We start from the raw sequence: 15,300 nt of genomic DNA on the forward strand, positions 1-15,300 counted from the left end.
CGAATACTCGAGATGCACTGTATACTCAACGTGTACCGAAAGCATCGAAACATCTGGCCGAAACATCATAAAATTGAACAAGGTTTGCAACAAATTCAAGCAAGTTCTGTGGACATTGAAAGAGTCACCACATCGATAGCAAGATTTCTCCATGCACGCGTTCAGACGCGAGCGAGTCGTTTTGAGCATCTGCTGTGAAGCTAATAATCGGATACGAGATAACACGCAAAACTCGGTATGTATCTTGTAAACGAGATCAAATAGGACGCACGTTGATACGAACCTTTTCGTGCTTTTTAGATGCTGAATCCGTCATTTAAATATTGATCGTTTCTTATGAAACATCCTGTACATAAATCAATATTTTTGACGCGAATGTTCTTCGGCAGAACCTCGACTAAATCGACAAAAAGATGGTTTCGGTGATATACGACTGGTTCACGAGCTACTGAATTTTAAAATTACCCTCATGCATGAAAAAGAAAAAAAAGAATGACTCGTCGTATCTTTCCCCTGTGGTTCTCAGATGGGTAACGTTATACATATGTAAATTCGTAGAAAACGATGTTCGTAGGAGGAAAAACTTAACATGCATCGATATCGTTCTGGTTTCGGGTAATTTTATTAATTCGTTGCGAGTATTTTGTTCTCGCAATGATTCCTTCCACTGATTTTGCAAATTAAACGTTCGACTGACAAATAAAACGAAAGAGAAGTGAAATATAACAAAGGGAAAAATTTGTATGAGGATCATCGCCGGCAGCTTGTCAAAACGAATTACAATAAATGAAACACGTGTCCATTGTAGATACATTTAATTTTCGCTTACAAAACAATACTGTTTCGAGACAGATTCCATTTCTTCGCACATATGTAAATAATTGAATTCTCCAATATATTCCATTCGAAGGTAAAACGGGAAATTTCGATTGAATTTCTTGTCGCAGTAATCAGAATGGTTGCAAGGATAAGATGCGAAGAGGTGCAATTTGCAATTTTTTCATCGTAAGGTGGCAACGATTATTTGAACGAAATAAAAGATATGAAAAATTCTGAACATTTGAGTAGATAAAAAGATGTCAAAAATACCGTATTATCAATTTATGCTGACCTAATTACTGGAACGGTAAACACCGAATTCAGGCAACCGCGAGTTATGACGCGATCTTGAAAAATCAACCGCTCGGCAAAAAACCGATACGTAAAAGATACGAAACATACAAAGGTGAAAAAGACCGTTCAAAAAAGCACCGAACGAAACGATACTCAAAACCATCGAAAGACAAATGTTTGCACGCGATGAAAGGATTTGAGAAAAATGGCAAACGAAGTGATCTTGTGCTAAAATGATATCTCCGCGTTGTTGTTCCCCTTCGCATTTAATCTCCTCGATGCTTAACCTATCCTTTGTTAAACGGCTAATTCGCATTGGGTAATTAACCGAGTTCGCACGCTGGTACAAGCTTCCATGGCGTATTCTATCGTTCGCAGCGCAACGAGCCTATTATAAACGATTACGTACACTACCCACTGAAAGTTTGGAAGCAACTTGACTCTGCAAAGGTAAACAACATGATAAACTAAACGCGTTCTTCGCGCTAACGACAAATGTAACTTATCGCTAATTTTATATGCTACAATAAATAGATAAAACGACGAAGTATGTAACATAGATGGATACAATACGATCGATCAACGAGGCAACACCGCGAATATATTTCTTTCCGATATATTCGAATAAAATGTTAAGTTATATCTGTATAAACGAGTGGATTAATTCGCAACGTAGCGATAAATAAATACGACATAAGCCGGAAGTTACGATGCTAAACCGGAAGGCAAGGATTACTATAAATATAAGTGACAAAGGTAAAGTGAAATTCAATACAAATGGAGCGAAGAAAATAAACAAGATCCGCTGCTTTGAAACTTTTCGTCGATAGTATACAAACGCGCGCATATGGCATTTACGGGCCGAAACGTATTGGCACGAAACGGAACGTCGATGTCGAGGCGATACGATTCTGTTCGTTTCGGTTGAGTTTGCGACGCACCCTGGATATCTGTGTCAGCTGTTGATTCGTGCATGGGAATACTTGTCACGCATCGCGTACAGCTTAATCCGCAGAGAAACGATCAAAAGTACATATATTGATTAACGCGACGGTAATTAGCGGTCATTCACTCGGTGAATTGCTCTATGCTCGGCTAATCGTTCGGTTGATCAATGAACGAGATTAGACGAACGAGGGCCGTTACTAAATTCCAATGAACCCGTGATACTCCATTGTTTTCGTTTAAGCTGATTTACGTTGTTTATGGTGTGCCGAGTCGGGCGATTCGACGCGTTGCGATTAATCTCTTGTAATTCCGTTTACCGGTTCCACCAAAATCTTCCTAACCCACGTATCGACCGATAGTCTGACGCCAGTTTTTCGATCGAAACGTTTCTCTTCGAAATATTCTTTACGCGTTTCTGCTTATTTTTAATTTCGGACATACGCCAAGACTTTCGTCAGCGATATTATTATTTCGACAATTTTTAGAAATAATATCCTCTTCCCGTTAAATTTCTGCGTCATGTATATCGTTTCCCTTTTGTATTTTTCAGATTGTAAATTTAATCGACGATTTATCCGTTATCGATTCATCGACATGTCATTTTATGCTGAAAAACATCTGGAAATGCGCGGTGTATCTTCGCATCCTGTTGCTTCTAATCCGTTCAGTTTACACAGAAATACACGCAGTCCACTAAACTATCGCAAAAATAAACGGCTTCGTAGCTTTCTGTACAAAAGTATACATGTAACGAAACGATGACAACGCGCGGTCATCGTGGAAAATATTGAACCACGTGGACTTGCAGCATCCTTAGCTCGCTATTACAATGTCACTCGCGTCGTAACAATGCGACAATAAAATATACATAAACGAACGTCGTATAAAGCTTTCGGACGATCTCTCGATATCGTACAACATCAACAACTGTTAAAACTCGTTTAAATAGGGCGCAAAGCGATCGCGTGTAAACGATTTAAACGACAGAACTATTACTTAGGCCTGTTTTCAAACTTGTAACGTTGCGTTACGAGTATCTTTATTGCTCATGTTCGCCAACCAAATAAATCCTGAAACATCCAGTTTTGCCAAAACGTGACTTTTTATTTATATACAGCGTGAGTCAACGATCTAATCGTGTCTTTGACGAATGCAAGGTTGGACTCGAAATGGGTAAAAAATATTCAGGGACACGCGATTTAGTTCGTTCGATACTATACGAGCTTCGTCGATGCGTTACATTTGTCCTATAAAGCGAATATTATTCGCAGCTAATTCGGTAACAGATTAGACGAGTTAATTTTGGCATATTTAAATAATTATAACCGATACTGCATAACTGAGAACATAGAATCGAATGTTCATAGCTGGCAATTATTAATTGGAAACCAAGCATGCATAAATTGCACGGGCAAACAACTCAAACATTTATTATTAAACGTTGACCTTTCCGATAACTTGGTTTCGAAAACGTTGTACGCGCTATTTAAATTGAACTTAATACATGCACCCATAAGTACGGGTCGTGTAAAAAGTCTACGAATAGGCGGATGCAGGATTTTAATAAAAGTATACGTATGTATCGTACGATCGACGTTCGACTCACTCTGTATATACAAATTTGTAGATCGATTTCGATAATATTTTCAAACTCGTCATTCGTTCGAAACGATATTATACTCTTTCTCGTTTGTTTGAATACTATTAATTGGTCGTTCGAATTTCATTCGCAAAAAATATACTATTAATGCAAGTAACAGTGTCTCGAATAATCAATATTGAAATAGCTCTTATAGTAACTTTAGGATCATATATCGATAAATCCTTATATATTCTTCAATAAAACTAGTTATATATACTTTTATCTTACACTTATATCTTGGAATTACGAACCTTCGTATGAAACCACTGCGATCGAAACAAAGCTTTGATTTCTTCGTTAAAAGAATCAGGTAACAAGGAGTTTCTACCTAAATTCGAACATCTTCGTCGAACAAACAGTTACTAAATATTAATCTCGGTTTTCCATCTTCTACGAATTGATCGTGAAATCTGTAAATGTAATCGTTTGTTTCTAACTCGACAGCTTTTAGGGATTACGGTACCAACGGTTTCTGCGAGGCACGTTTCTGTCCTGTGATCAACTCGATCGGTTTTAGTCGAAAAATCCTCTTTTCGTGGAATCTCCGTCGAAAAATTCTGTCTCGTTTTTATGCTACGATATATCACAAACTTCCCTTTATCGACTTTAATCAGAACGTAGAAGGAAAACGTGTAGAAATAAATTTGTCAGAGGTGGCTAACTTTTTATAATTAACATCGATTTGAATATGTAAAGTTCGTAAGAAAATTTCGGGTAAAAAAGGCGAAAGACGGCAGAATTTTCCAATAGATCTAACGTGTCGTTAAAATTTTTTCCATTTAAAAAACTGGTCGCAACGGTGTCAGCGTTGAGGCACAAATTTTATTATCTGCAATTTAATCTTTAACTGTTCTAACGATCTGACGAACCGCGTCGTTCGCAAGAATTTCTTCGTGCGTTCCGAAAAACAAGCGTCCGTCAACTAATAAAAATGCTGGTAGAAATTTTGGTAGAAATCGGTTCGCGTAAATTCAATCTCGTAAAACTTCCGTTGAGCGAAACTCGCGTATTAAACAACATCTTAGAAAAAATAAACGAACGTTTTAAATCCGCAAATATCGATCGATCTAAATAAAAAAAAAAAAAAGAAAAAAAACACGTATCTTTTTATGAGAGACACGTCGAACTATTTCTTTCGTAATCATCATTAGAATTCATCTTACGATCGAGACTTTCAAATCGATTTTCAAAGTTTCAAAACGTTCGTCCGCTGAATAAAAATACAATGGCTCCTCCAAAAATTATTTCACGTCTCGACGTTTCTTTTTGCACGTCGGTTTGATCAACCCTTTGCCTTGTGCTTTCCTTTCGTACCTATTTAAATCAGTGTTACGATCTTCATTTTTTTAAATTCAAATCACTCGCGTAGTTTTCAGTTTAAAAAGTTAAAGTTAAAATTAGCGTTTCGATTAAGCCTCGTTACAAAAAATAAAAAAGTAAAATCTGTTTTTGTCGGACTTCGTTTATGATCCGTAACCTGTCTCTAGTTTGATATTACAAGGCAAAGATTCAAGCTTTATTTTTAATCTCTCGTTTCCTCGCGCGAAAAAAAAAAAGAAGAAAAGAACCAGACTATGAAATAAATTACGTTTCTCGCGTTTAATAATCGTTTGTGGGAGCATCGCGATTGAAAATCGCGATAGAAAAATATACACACCTCTTCGACTTATCTTCGATAGCTATCCGAAAACTAACGATATCTGCTACTATCGTAATATACTCTAGATTTTGTGTTCAACTCTTCTTCGCTCTCTCCCTCTCTCTCTCTCTCTCCCAGTTTTCTAAATAGCTCTTCTTTTTACGTGGTATCAGTATCGTTTAAATATATCATGTAGAAGAAACGAGGCCAGTATTTTGATTGCAGCAGTCGCTCGAATTACGCTCGCACTAATTACGCTCGCTCTATCGTGCACTGTCACCGTAGTAATTTTCTTAATGTCGGTCGGTCTGCGGATACCTTCCAACAGTGTCTCCAATTAAACCACGAGACTAAGTCGAGCTGCTCTGCGTGTTCGACACATATTTCGATTTTGAGATTCTGTTAAAAATACTACACTTACGGTAATTACAACCTATGACAGGGAATAAGAAAGCCGTTTACGGCGATCATGTTTGACTTAGGAAACTATTGTTCTTGGTGATTAATCCGGCGCTGCTCTCTGACATTGGTATCACCGCTGATTTCTCGCCCTTTGGTAACTTCGGATGCGTCTTTATGTTCGGCTTCAAACCCTTCAGGATATTCTGAAAATTATCACGTGCATGTGTTGATACTAAAAAACGGATCTTCAAATTACTAGAAATTGAATAAAAGAATCGCGAACAAAGCCGATTACAACTTTTAACAACGGTACCAATTACAGACTAAGTGGCCCGATTGAAACGGCATAATGCCGAGATTTGTAACGAATCTGGAAAAAGATTTGCGTTTCCGAATTTTAAACGTTGCTCGTATTTTCTATGTTCTCGACTTATTTCAGTTTCGTTCAATGTTGAAAAAGATTCCATCGAATAAAAGAATTTTATCTCCATTGACAAAGATCGATACGTTTGCTAAAAAAATATTACTGTCCGAAAAGTTTCTTTCGTTTTATGAGAAAATAATAGACGCACGACGTTCTTTGTTTTTTTATTATTTTGCCGAATTACGTACGATCCATTTTCTTCTGTTCTTAGTTTCACGTTTGTACGAAGGTGCACTGTTGTAAAAAAAAAAACACGTTTGCGAAAGAAAGACATTTTCCGGACAACCTAATACTAATGTTTCACCTCCTTGATGGATCCTGGAGTAACGATGACGTAGTAAAGAGCGTAACCCGGTATCCAGATCATCGATGACAAGCTGAGACAGACACCCACGATTTCCGCCCATGTTGGATACTCGTAACTATTTCCGTATTTCAAGGGCTTGTACTGCACGCATTGGAACACGAAGATGAACTGGAAAAGAAGAAACGTTGACGAGTCGAACGTCGCAGTTGGCATTTTCGAATTCGAGTTTACACTTGTATCTCGACTTGAAACACGATCCGCAGAAGCAGCTTCTTTTCTTACAGGCCTCGTCCTTACAGTTATCTAGATAGATAGCAAGAGACGAAGCTATTAATCTCGACAATTTAATTAATTCTCGCTCGCGAATCGATCTTATCGAGATACGTTTGCAATGTTGAGACGAGATCATTAAGCGTAAAATCGATGGAGCATAGAAATGCGTGATATTGCGCCAGGACGACGAGATAAATAGCCCTGTCATCTACCTTCGAGAAGATTACTATCTGATCGATTAGGCTGTTCTTCGTAGACAGAGCGCGAGAAATTAACGATCATTCGTCAAGCCTTTCGCAGATCGGTCTTTTCAAATCGTTCTACATTTGTACGAGAAAATTCAATCTCCGTCTCGCGTTCGGTCGCTTTCTTCTACCTCCGGACGATCGAAGAAGAACCGTTCGAAAGAGGAGAATCTTTCATGTTGTTTTACAATTTTTTCTCCATGATACAAACACGATACTCACAGCCATAATCACTGGCGCGAACACCACCCAGCATATGTACCAAAATTTGTTCAGTCGTACGCCCATCATCTGATGAATGCAGTCGCAGAACTTCTTCGCACCGAAGATCCAGGATATCGCGATCGTTTGGAAGAAACAGACCCACAAAATCGACATTCCGCTCGCCGAATAAAAGTCCATCAATTGGAATATGTAGACTCCACCCTGAAATGGTAAAGAATTTTTCAAATATTTCGAATAAATATAAATTCGAGAAATGGTCGAGCGTCGATGCTAACGTTGGTCACCATGGGAAGACCCAAGAGGAACATGAGACAGCAGATTGCGACGGTGAACTTCTTCCTATGGGGACGAAGAAGTTCCGGCCAGTTGTCAACGACTCCGGTGATGAAGGATTCCACGATACAGAATTCGCTATCGATGCCCAGTATCTGTCAGAGAAAATGGAAAACCATGTTATTTTCGCCGTGTTCTCGGATAGGAGTAATTAACTAGTTGATAAATTGGATCTACGATCCTCCGCTGGCCGAGCTCATTGATCGAACAACGCAGCAACGATTGCCTCAAAACACGTGAAACACGCATCTTGCGACGTCCTGCGATTCGACCTAATTTCATCACCAGCTGGAAAATTATTCCAAAAGGAGATACACAACATACGATATTTATATTCACGGAGAAACTTATCGCACAAGAAAAGCATGTCGCTTCAAAAATAGTGTGTACATATATATAAAAAAATACGTATTCCAATTAAAAAGACGAAGGAGTTAAATCAACTTCAACCATAGATTAACATAAAACTATAATTATCGCGAAAGAAAAGAAAAGCGGACTTTAATCGCGTTGGAAAATGAAAGCGGCTGGAACGATGAAACGAGTCGAACTCGAGGACCTAGATTCACGCTAAAGTAGTACATAGAATGTAATCGATTCCGATAAACAGACATTGATCATAGAAGAAGCGGAGTGCGATCGTTCGGCTAAGTCGAGTGCATGCTACTTACAAGTAGCATGACGAAGAAGATGATGGCCCACATCGAGGCACCGGGCAACTTCAAAACCACTTCTGGATAAGTGAGGAATACCAGTCCTGGCCCGCTTTTCACCACTTCTGACACTTGCGTGCCTTGCTCCAAAGCGATATGACCCAAGATAGAGAAAGTTACGCAACCAGCCAGTAAACAGGTTAACGTGTTGACTATGCACGTGATCAGCGCGTCTCTGAAACGAAATCTCGCGTCATTCGGTACGTCCGGCGATTGACTTGTTTTACATTCGTTTCGTTAAAATAGATTTGTTTCGTAATTTTCGTTCTTTCTCTTTTTTATTTCCTTTTTTATTTTCGTTCGAACGACACGCTCGAATATGAATAGACCTACCTTAACGCGCTCGTTGTGACGATAAAGTCCAGAAGGGAAAATCAAAGAAATTTTCCATAATGTCGCTACTATCGGTTAAAATGTATTGCCTTCTGTGGCGAAACGTTCGATTCGGAAATACCGATTCAACGGCAATGAATTTAGTTGCACGGAACGTAGAACTTCGTGCGATCGTGCGAGAAAAATTCTGAACTGGCCGTTAGTCGTCGAGACAATCGCCGAAACCGTGAGAAATAAATTACCATAAGATAAAGAGTGGCGACGCTTACTTGTAACAATTGTGGTGGAACTTGTTGTACGATCCGAGAGCAGGCAGAGCCCCGGTGCCGATACTGTAGGCGAAGAAAATTTGCGTGGCGCCGTCGATCCACGGGCCAGGCGATAGCAATTCGTACCATCTCGGCGTGACGTAGTACAGCAAGCCGTCGTAGCTGCCGTCCAATGTCACCGCTCTTCCCAAAAGAATGAAAAGCACCACGTAGGGGAACAAGGCTGAAAACCAGATGATCTTACCGCTCTGATGCAGACCCCGTCTGATGATAAAGTAAACGAGCAGCCAGCCGACGATCAGAGAACCCAACAGCTCCCATTGCATGCCACCGATGTTCTCGATGCCGGAAGTGATGCCAAGGACTCTTCGTCTAAAATCGTCGAACACGCCATAGATTCATATATATCGTTGTTTCACACCCTTCGACGATTATTACTCTACAGTCTCACACTTTATTCCAATCGTTGCGGTCGAGTGATAGATTTTTCGAGAAAATGAAAACTGTTATCATCATTAAGTAAGTAAATTTTGTGCCGTAAAAATGTTTTTGTGGATTTCTTTGATCTTTTCTAACGTTACAGACAATTATATCGAATGTTTTACTCGAACAGATTAATAGATTTAAATTTACGAAAGTTCGCTTACTCCCAGTACTCCTCTACCGGAGTAGTATGGTGAGGAACAGCTCGAGTATAGTTGTCGTAGGTGGAATTCGTGGTATTCGAGCTATCGGACGATTCGTCGATCTTTCTCAGGCCGTCGGAACAATTTTCGGTGTTCCACCAATTTTCTATAAAATATCGTTGAAATACGTAGAAATGTAAATAATAATTCTTTCGAAAGAGTAAAAAATTCCATTGCTATTAATCGTTTAACCAACCACAACCCCTCCAGGGTACGCTCGGTATGTTGGCGAAGGTGCTTATGAGATAGAAAAGCGTCCAAGCGATGATTATGCAGTAATACACGTCCAGAAAGAACACGATAGTCATCGTAGCGTATCCGACTCCTAAACCAAAGTATCTTTCGAATGAAAATGAAAGATGGCTGTTAGAAAGAAGTGATTTTATTTTAGAATACCTTGCAGAAGAGGACACAATTGTCCTACCAGAGTCATCCCGCCAGCCCCGAGGTACTGGCCAATAGCCACCTCTTGGAAAAATATCGGAATCCCACAAAACAACATGGCAATTCCATACGTGATTAGGAAAGCACCTAGAATATGCATTTCAACTTAAAACTTTGAATTTGAATTTGTAGTTGAAGTTGAATCGGCATTTGCTTGATCAATAGAGCAATGCGGAATACGCGACTATCGACGCGATATGTCATTGTTAAAGATGAATCGTAGTTGCTCGTTAGGATACGCCCGATCGCGCTTTGCCCTAGTTCCAGGAAATCGCAGATGCTAGATAATTCATGGAATTTCATAAGATCGAATCTCGGGATTCCACATGGATAATCATATTTCATAATCTTCTCGAATGCGAGTTCGATCGAGTCGTTACCTCGACCCCTGTCCCCTCGGCGTTCTCAACTATATCATTTGCATATCTATTCGTTCGTTCGAATATTACGAAAATTACGAGCATCGATTAAAAGTTGAAATTGCACGAAGCTACCGGCGATATTAGCGATAGATTTTACGAGTAAAAATTCTTCCACCCACCCGATATAGACGAATCCCTGCAGATACCGAAAAGCAACGTCGACGCGTTAATACGACGAGACGCGGATACAGCGGATTCAACGTTTTTCAGACCAGCAAACTTTCGCGTTTGACATTTACGCAACGCTCCAACGCGACTCAAACAGCCGAGTTCTAAAAGCTATGGTAATTCTCACACTCACCTCCGCCATTTTTGTAACACAGATACGGAAACCTCCATACGTTTCCAAGTCCCACGGAAACGCTGATGCAGGAGAACAAAAAGTCCAGCTTGTTGTCCCAACCTCCGCGTTCCGCGTCCTCTTCTCGGTCCTCCACTTCCGTCGCCCTGTTCTGCGGCGCGGAAACGATCGTCTTTGGCGCACCGTGACTCGGATCTCTTCGTCTACTCGAGCCAACCGATTTCGCCTTGAACTCTATGAACGTCTGCTCCGGATCGACCTGATCTTTCTGCTCTCCCCAATAATACATCTTCTCCGCCATAATTCCTGAAATCACGCGATACGTCTTTGTCGTTTTGCATGCTCGTGACCTTGAACGTGGTTCAGGAGACCGACAGCAGTAGACTAATTCCGCGTAATTGATCGTGATTGCAGCTGAGATTACGTAAAAGTGTCCTGCACGTGCCGAGCCATCTTCGTCGTGAGTGACACGCGACAATAGCGAAACACGCGAGTTATGAGACATAATCGAGGTTAGTTTCGCCTGGAGATTACTTCGTGGCCGTTCTCCGGTAATTGCTGCTACACGTAATCGCTTTTTTAGTTACAGCTTCGAATTCCGCGGTTTCCGCGAGGGTAGGTTGCGCGTAGGTGGTATACGGTTTCACGACTCTTTGAAGTTTTTTTTACTTTACGCGAAGCGTCTTTCGCTGTCTCCAAGTTCTTGCAACGAACGATCCTCCTTTGTAGCTAAAAATGGGACGGTTTTCGCGCTCCGGCTCACTTTAATTCGTATTTCCCCGCTATTTCCTTTCGTTCGTTCACGTGTATTATCATAGAAATTTAAAGCTGCAAATGGCGACTTGAACGCGTACTAAAATATCTTCCGCATAGTTAATTAAAAGCGAAATACGATGAAAGTAAATAAGCATACGTACAATTGCGATTCTTTTTCTGTGAAAATAGACATCGATATTAGCAGAAACGCTTGTTCGTTCTTAACTATAAAAGCGAAAATCCGAGTTATTTCGACCGATCGATAATTCCAGCGTGAAAAATATTTTTCTTCTCTAATATCGTTCCTTCTAAATGAAACATAATATTTGTCATATTTGCTTAAACGAATTTCGTCTAGTCTGCCTTCGGCAAACAGACGCTAAAATTCATACGTTTCAACGTTTATCGTTTACAGGATGCAAACGTACGTAGTAGATCAATTTGCAACGTAAACATTGTAACGTTCTGCCAGTTTGGCCGCATAATCTATACAATTTTCTCGTCAACGCGCGAAAGTCAATTTCCAGTCGATAAACAACGCAGCGTTATCTGGTTACTGCGTCGCGTCGCTTCCTAGAAATCGAAGCTAATGGGTATTCGTGTTCTTATGGTTTAACGAGGAATCGATGTTTATTATCCTATGAATAAATAAAGGAACCTTGCGAAACGACGCGTGATTTTCGAAGAATACGTGAGCGGCGTAAAAAATCTTGATCAATTTTCTAGGACGCGTGCTTTCGCTCGTGAGAATTTACATTTACCTTCGCATCGAAATCAACGTTAAAAGCTTTGATTCGGATCTATCTACGTCGTTGCACGTTTCAACAGTGGTTGCAAGCACGAGTAAATAAGTAAAGATTATTGCATCACCTTGTGTATCGCAACGTAGATACGCCGTACAAGTCAGTACGCTAGAGACTAAAACTCGCGTTTATAACGCGTTTGAGTTAGTGTAAAAGGTAACGATATGTTAATAAGGTTTTATTTAATCGATATCGTCTGTTTGCGTTGTACGAAACGCGTATAAACGTTGCAAGCTGAATTTCCTGTGCATTTATAGAAACGTAAATATAAGAATATCGGCTATACACGGAAAAGCGCGATACGTATATATATAAAGCATATATATATATATCCTTCTAACTGATAAGGATTGATTAAGGGTTGAATAGAAACGAAAAGTCGATTAAAAGATATCGTACATAACATAAACGTAAAAAGAAGATATAGAAACGAGGATTCAATGGAACAACGTTTATATCAGGCTTGTAAATCTTTGAAAAGAATTCATTAAGTTAATCGAATTGTGTTGTCGACGAATCGTGTACACGATTCAAGATATTCCACGTTGCTTGGCCGCGAGCAAAAGCAGGACGTAAATACATACGTAAATAATAGATTTAATTACCATCCGTCTGATTCAGCACACGCGACATCGAATTTTGTGTTTCGACGTTGCATGCAACGTTTATACACGGCTATTCCGATAAACCTCTCAATTTACGACTCTATCACTGTCACGCGTAACCTTTATTCTCATTAAATGGCATTTCATTCACATGACCAGTCGATGGGAATGAAACTTATGCAGCCAGACGAACGTACCAAATTGGCAATGACGAAGCGCGAATTATAGCTCGGTTCAGCGATAAAATTCAAATCTCCGCGTTTCCATGTTCGTACTCGAAATTATTTCCACTAACGAGATCGTACGTAGGTCGTTGATTCAGTTGCTCAAAATCCTTCGGAATAGTTTGCCGCTGTAATTACAACGATATTCGATGAATCTAACTAAATTGGAATGTCGTGTGTTGTTGGAACGTTCGTAGGTAATTTTCAGTGAAACCTGATCGAACAAGAACGCCGGGATCTCGCGCTGGATCGATGGCGTCATACATCAACGATGATGCTCTTGACGTATGACGTTCAGCTAAGACAAATTTTGCGCGCAAATAACGCGTCGTATCGTTCGAATTCCTATATACACAGTGGTGAAAAAACATCTATAATACTTCGATTAATATTTGCTTCGCTAATGATAACAGCTACTCCATCCCTTGATATCCAGTTCTCGTTATACTGCTCATCCCTTAGGGAGTGATATCCAACCCTTCGATACGCATAAAATACGCTTAGCTACGTCAAACATAACGGTGTCATGTGACACGAAAGTATCAATAAAAACACCCACGAAACGGCTATGACGAAATGAAATGAAACTAACGAAACTGTAAATTCGACAAGTAGAATCTAACCCAAATCATTTGATTTCTCTCGTCGATTTCCCTTGAACCGTATATCGTCGACGATCTCAGCGGATTATTTCTAATGCGATCTGTCGCACGATGGCCGCGATAACCGGCTGCGGCTCAATGAAAACCCGCCCCCTTTCCTCGAAAGGGTTGATTCCTGCGTGACGCGCGTCCCACTACCCCTATCACTACCCTGCCGATTCAGAATGAGCAAACAGGAACTGTATAGAGAAAATGTACACGTGTCCCGCATCCGTGTGTCCTGCAGGCGCAACTATTTGTATTCGTGTGGTCACGCGTGTTTCTACGCTGTACCATACGTATGGTGTAAGTGTGTGTGCGTGAGTTCGACACACGTGTGCGTACACGCGCGGCCTGCTGCTGCTTGTATACAAATACTCGTGCGCGCGCTACGGATGCTGAACGCAAAATCAATAACAGCTTCGTGTCACGTTACGCTGTACACGTGGATTTGTATATTCTTCTAACTGTTTGTTTCTTTACAAAATTCTCTTCCGTTCTTTACAGCCGTTGCTATTTCTGTTTAGATCCTGTATTAGATCAGCGAGGGATGGTGTAATCCGCGACGTTGTAATCGTGGATTCCATTGATTTTCATGGCAGAATAATTGGCACGATCTTCGCGTCGTTATTGAAAAACGATGTTAGCGGGGAGGGGGATTGAAAAGAAAAACGTACGGACCTGGAGAGACAAATCTGTTCGCGAAGATGGTGAAAAAACGATACGAGGCTCGCGCGTTCCTTGGCGAATTACGGTATTAGCAAATTAGATTAGATTAGACAAGATGCGCCAACTTATCTTACCTGAAGGCTGCGAGATCTCAAGGTAACCACGAGATCCACGATTTTCGAATCGGCTGAAATTTCTTCGCCACGCACGTAACTTCCGTAATTCGTATATTCTTCGAATTATTCGTCTTCCAATCGATCGTTTATATTGCTCGATGCTCGGGAGCTCTCCGTTCAGCAGCGGAGTACGACGTCTCCAGAGAAAAACAATCCGTTCACGCCCGATCTCTCAGCGTCGTGGACCACAGTTTCTCCTCGGTCTTCCCGTCCACGAGAATCGAGATACTCAAAATCTGGTTTATCCGATGTTAATGCTTCCGATGGAAATCGTTTGTACAAACGACAACCGACGCGAACGACGCACTTTCGCCTGGAAACTGGTTTTATTACGCGTCAGATCGTAGAGAGTGTGCCTCGTGTCGACCTACCCTGCGAGGGATGTCGTTACGGAATAATGCTTTGCCGCAAGACGGGGAGTGTTATCCCTTTGAAACGCATGCGCGGCCGCGAACACCCCCTCCAGAAGCCTGGAACAAAGCTGTCCCTGGGCTTTGAGCCCCCAAGACCCTTAGATTCAGTAAATAATCAAACCGGTTGGCGAGAACACATCATAGATGATACATGTTCGACGTGTACGTCGAAATTACGTAGGGGTGGCTTTCGGCTTTATGCATTTACGCGCGGTCTGGTCGTTTGTAGTTGAACATAGGATGGAAAGAACGCGGATCAGTAGACTGCGGATGTTCGTGCGTCGTTGAGAAATT

The 15,300-nt window shown here is 40.8% G+C and overlaps 1 protein-coding gene and 1 long non-coding RNA gene across 2 annotated transcripts in view; one reads left to right on the plus strand and one right to left on the minus strand.

Moving 5' to 3' along the window:
* LOC139995485 (uncharacterized) overlaps window positions 1-15,300 on the plus strand; it is a 99,119-nt gene that overhangs the window by 62,921 nt on the left and 20,898 nt on the right. The window lies entirely within an intron of this gene.
* On the minus strand, window positions 799-14,993 carry LOC139995472 (sodium- and chloride-dependent GABA transporter 1). Its single transcript, XM_072019006.1, has 11 exons — window positions 14,552-14,993; window positions 10,720-11,025; window positions 9,949-10,083; window positions 9,749-9,877; window positions 9,514-9,658; window positions 8,867-9,238; window positions 8,223-8,439; window positions 7,494-7,646; window positions 7,216-7,419; window positions 6,473-6,643; window positions 799-5,947 (listed from the first exon to the last, which is right to left on the minus strand). Exons 2-11 carry the CDS (start codon window positions 11,018-11,020, stop codon window positions 5,810-5,812), a joined length of 1,965 nt encoding a protein of 654 aa, XP_071875107.1. The 5' UTR covers window positions 11,021-11,025; window positions 14,552-14,993; the 3' UTR covers window positions 799-5,809.

Source organism: Bombus fervidus, chromosome 16, assembly GCF_041682495.2.
Source record: "Bombus fervidus isolate BK054 chromosome 16, iyBomFerv1, whole genome shotgun sequence".
In the NCBI taxonomy this organism is placed as follows: Eukaryota; Metazoa; Arthropoda; class Insecta; order Hymenoptera; family Apidae; genus Bombus; species Bombus fervidus.

What these genes read in the sequence shown, in the direction of transcription:
- LOC139995472 (XM_072019006.1), bottom strand. Translation starts at nt 11,020, where the DNA reads ATGGCGGAGAAGATGTATTATTGGGGAGAGCAGAAAGATCAGGTCGAT. An exon ending in GTGTTACAAAAATGGCGGAG is followed by an intron (nt 10,084 to 10,719) that starts GTGAGTGTGAGA and finishes TGCATATTCTAG; the next exon opens with GTGCTTTCCTAATCACGTAT. An exon ending in ATTGTGTCCTCTTCTGCAAG is followed by an intron (nt 9,878 to 9,948) that starts GTATTCTAAAAT and finishes ACTTTGGTTTAG; the next exon opens with GAGTCGGATACGCTACGATG.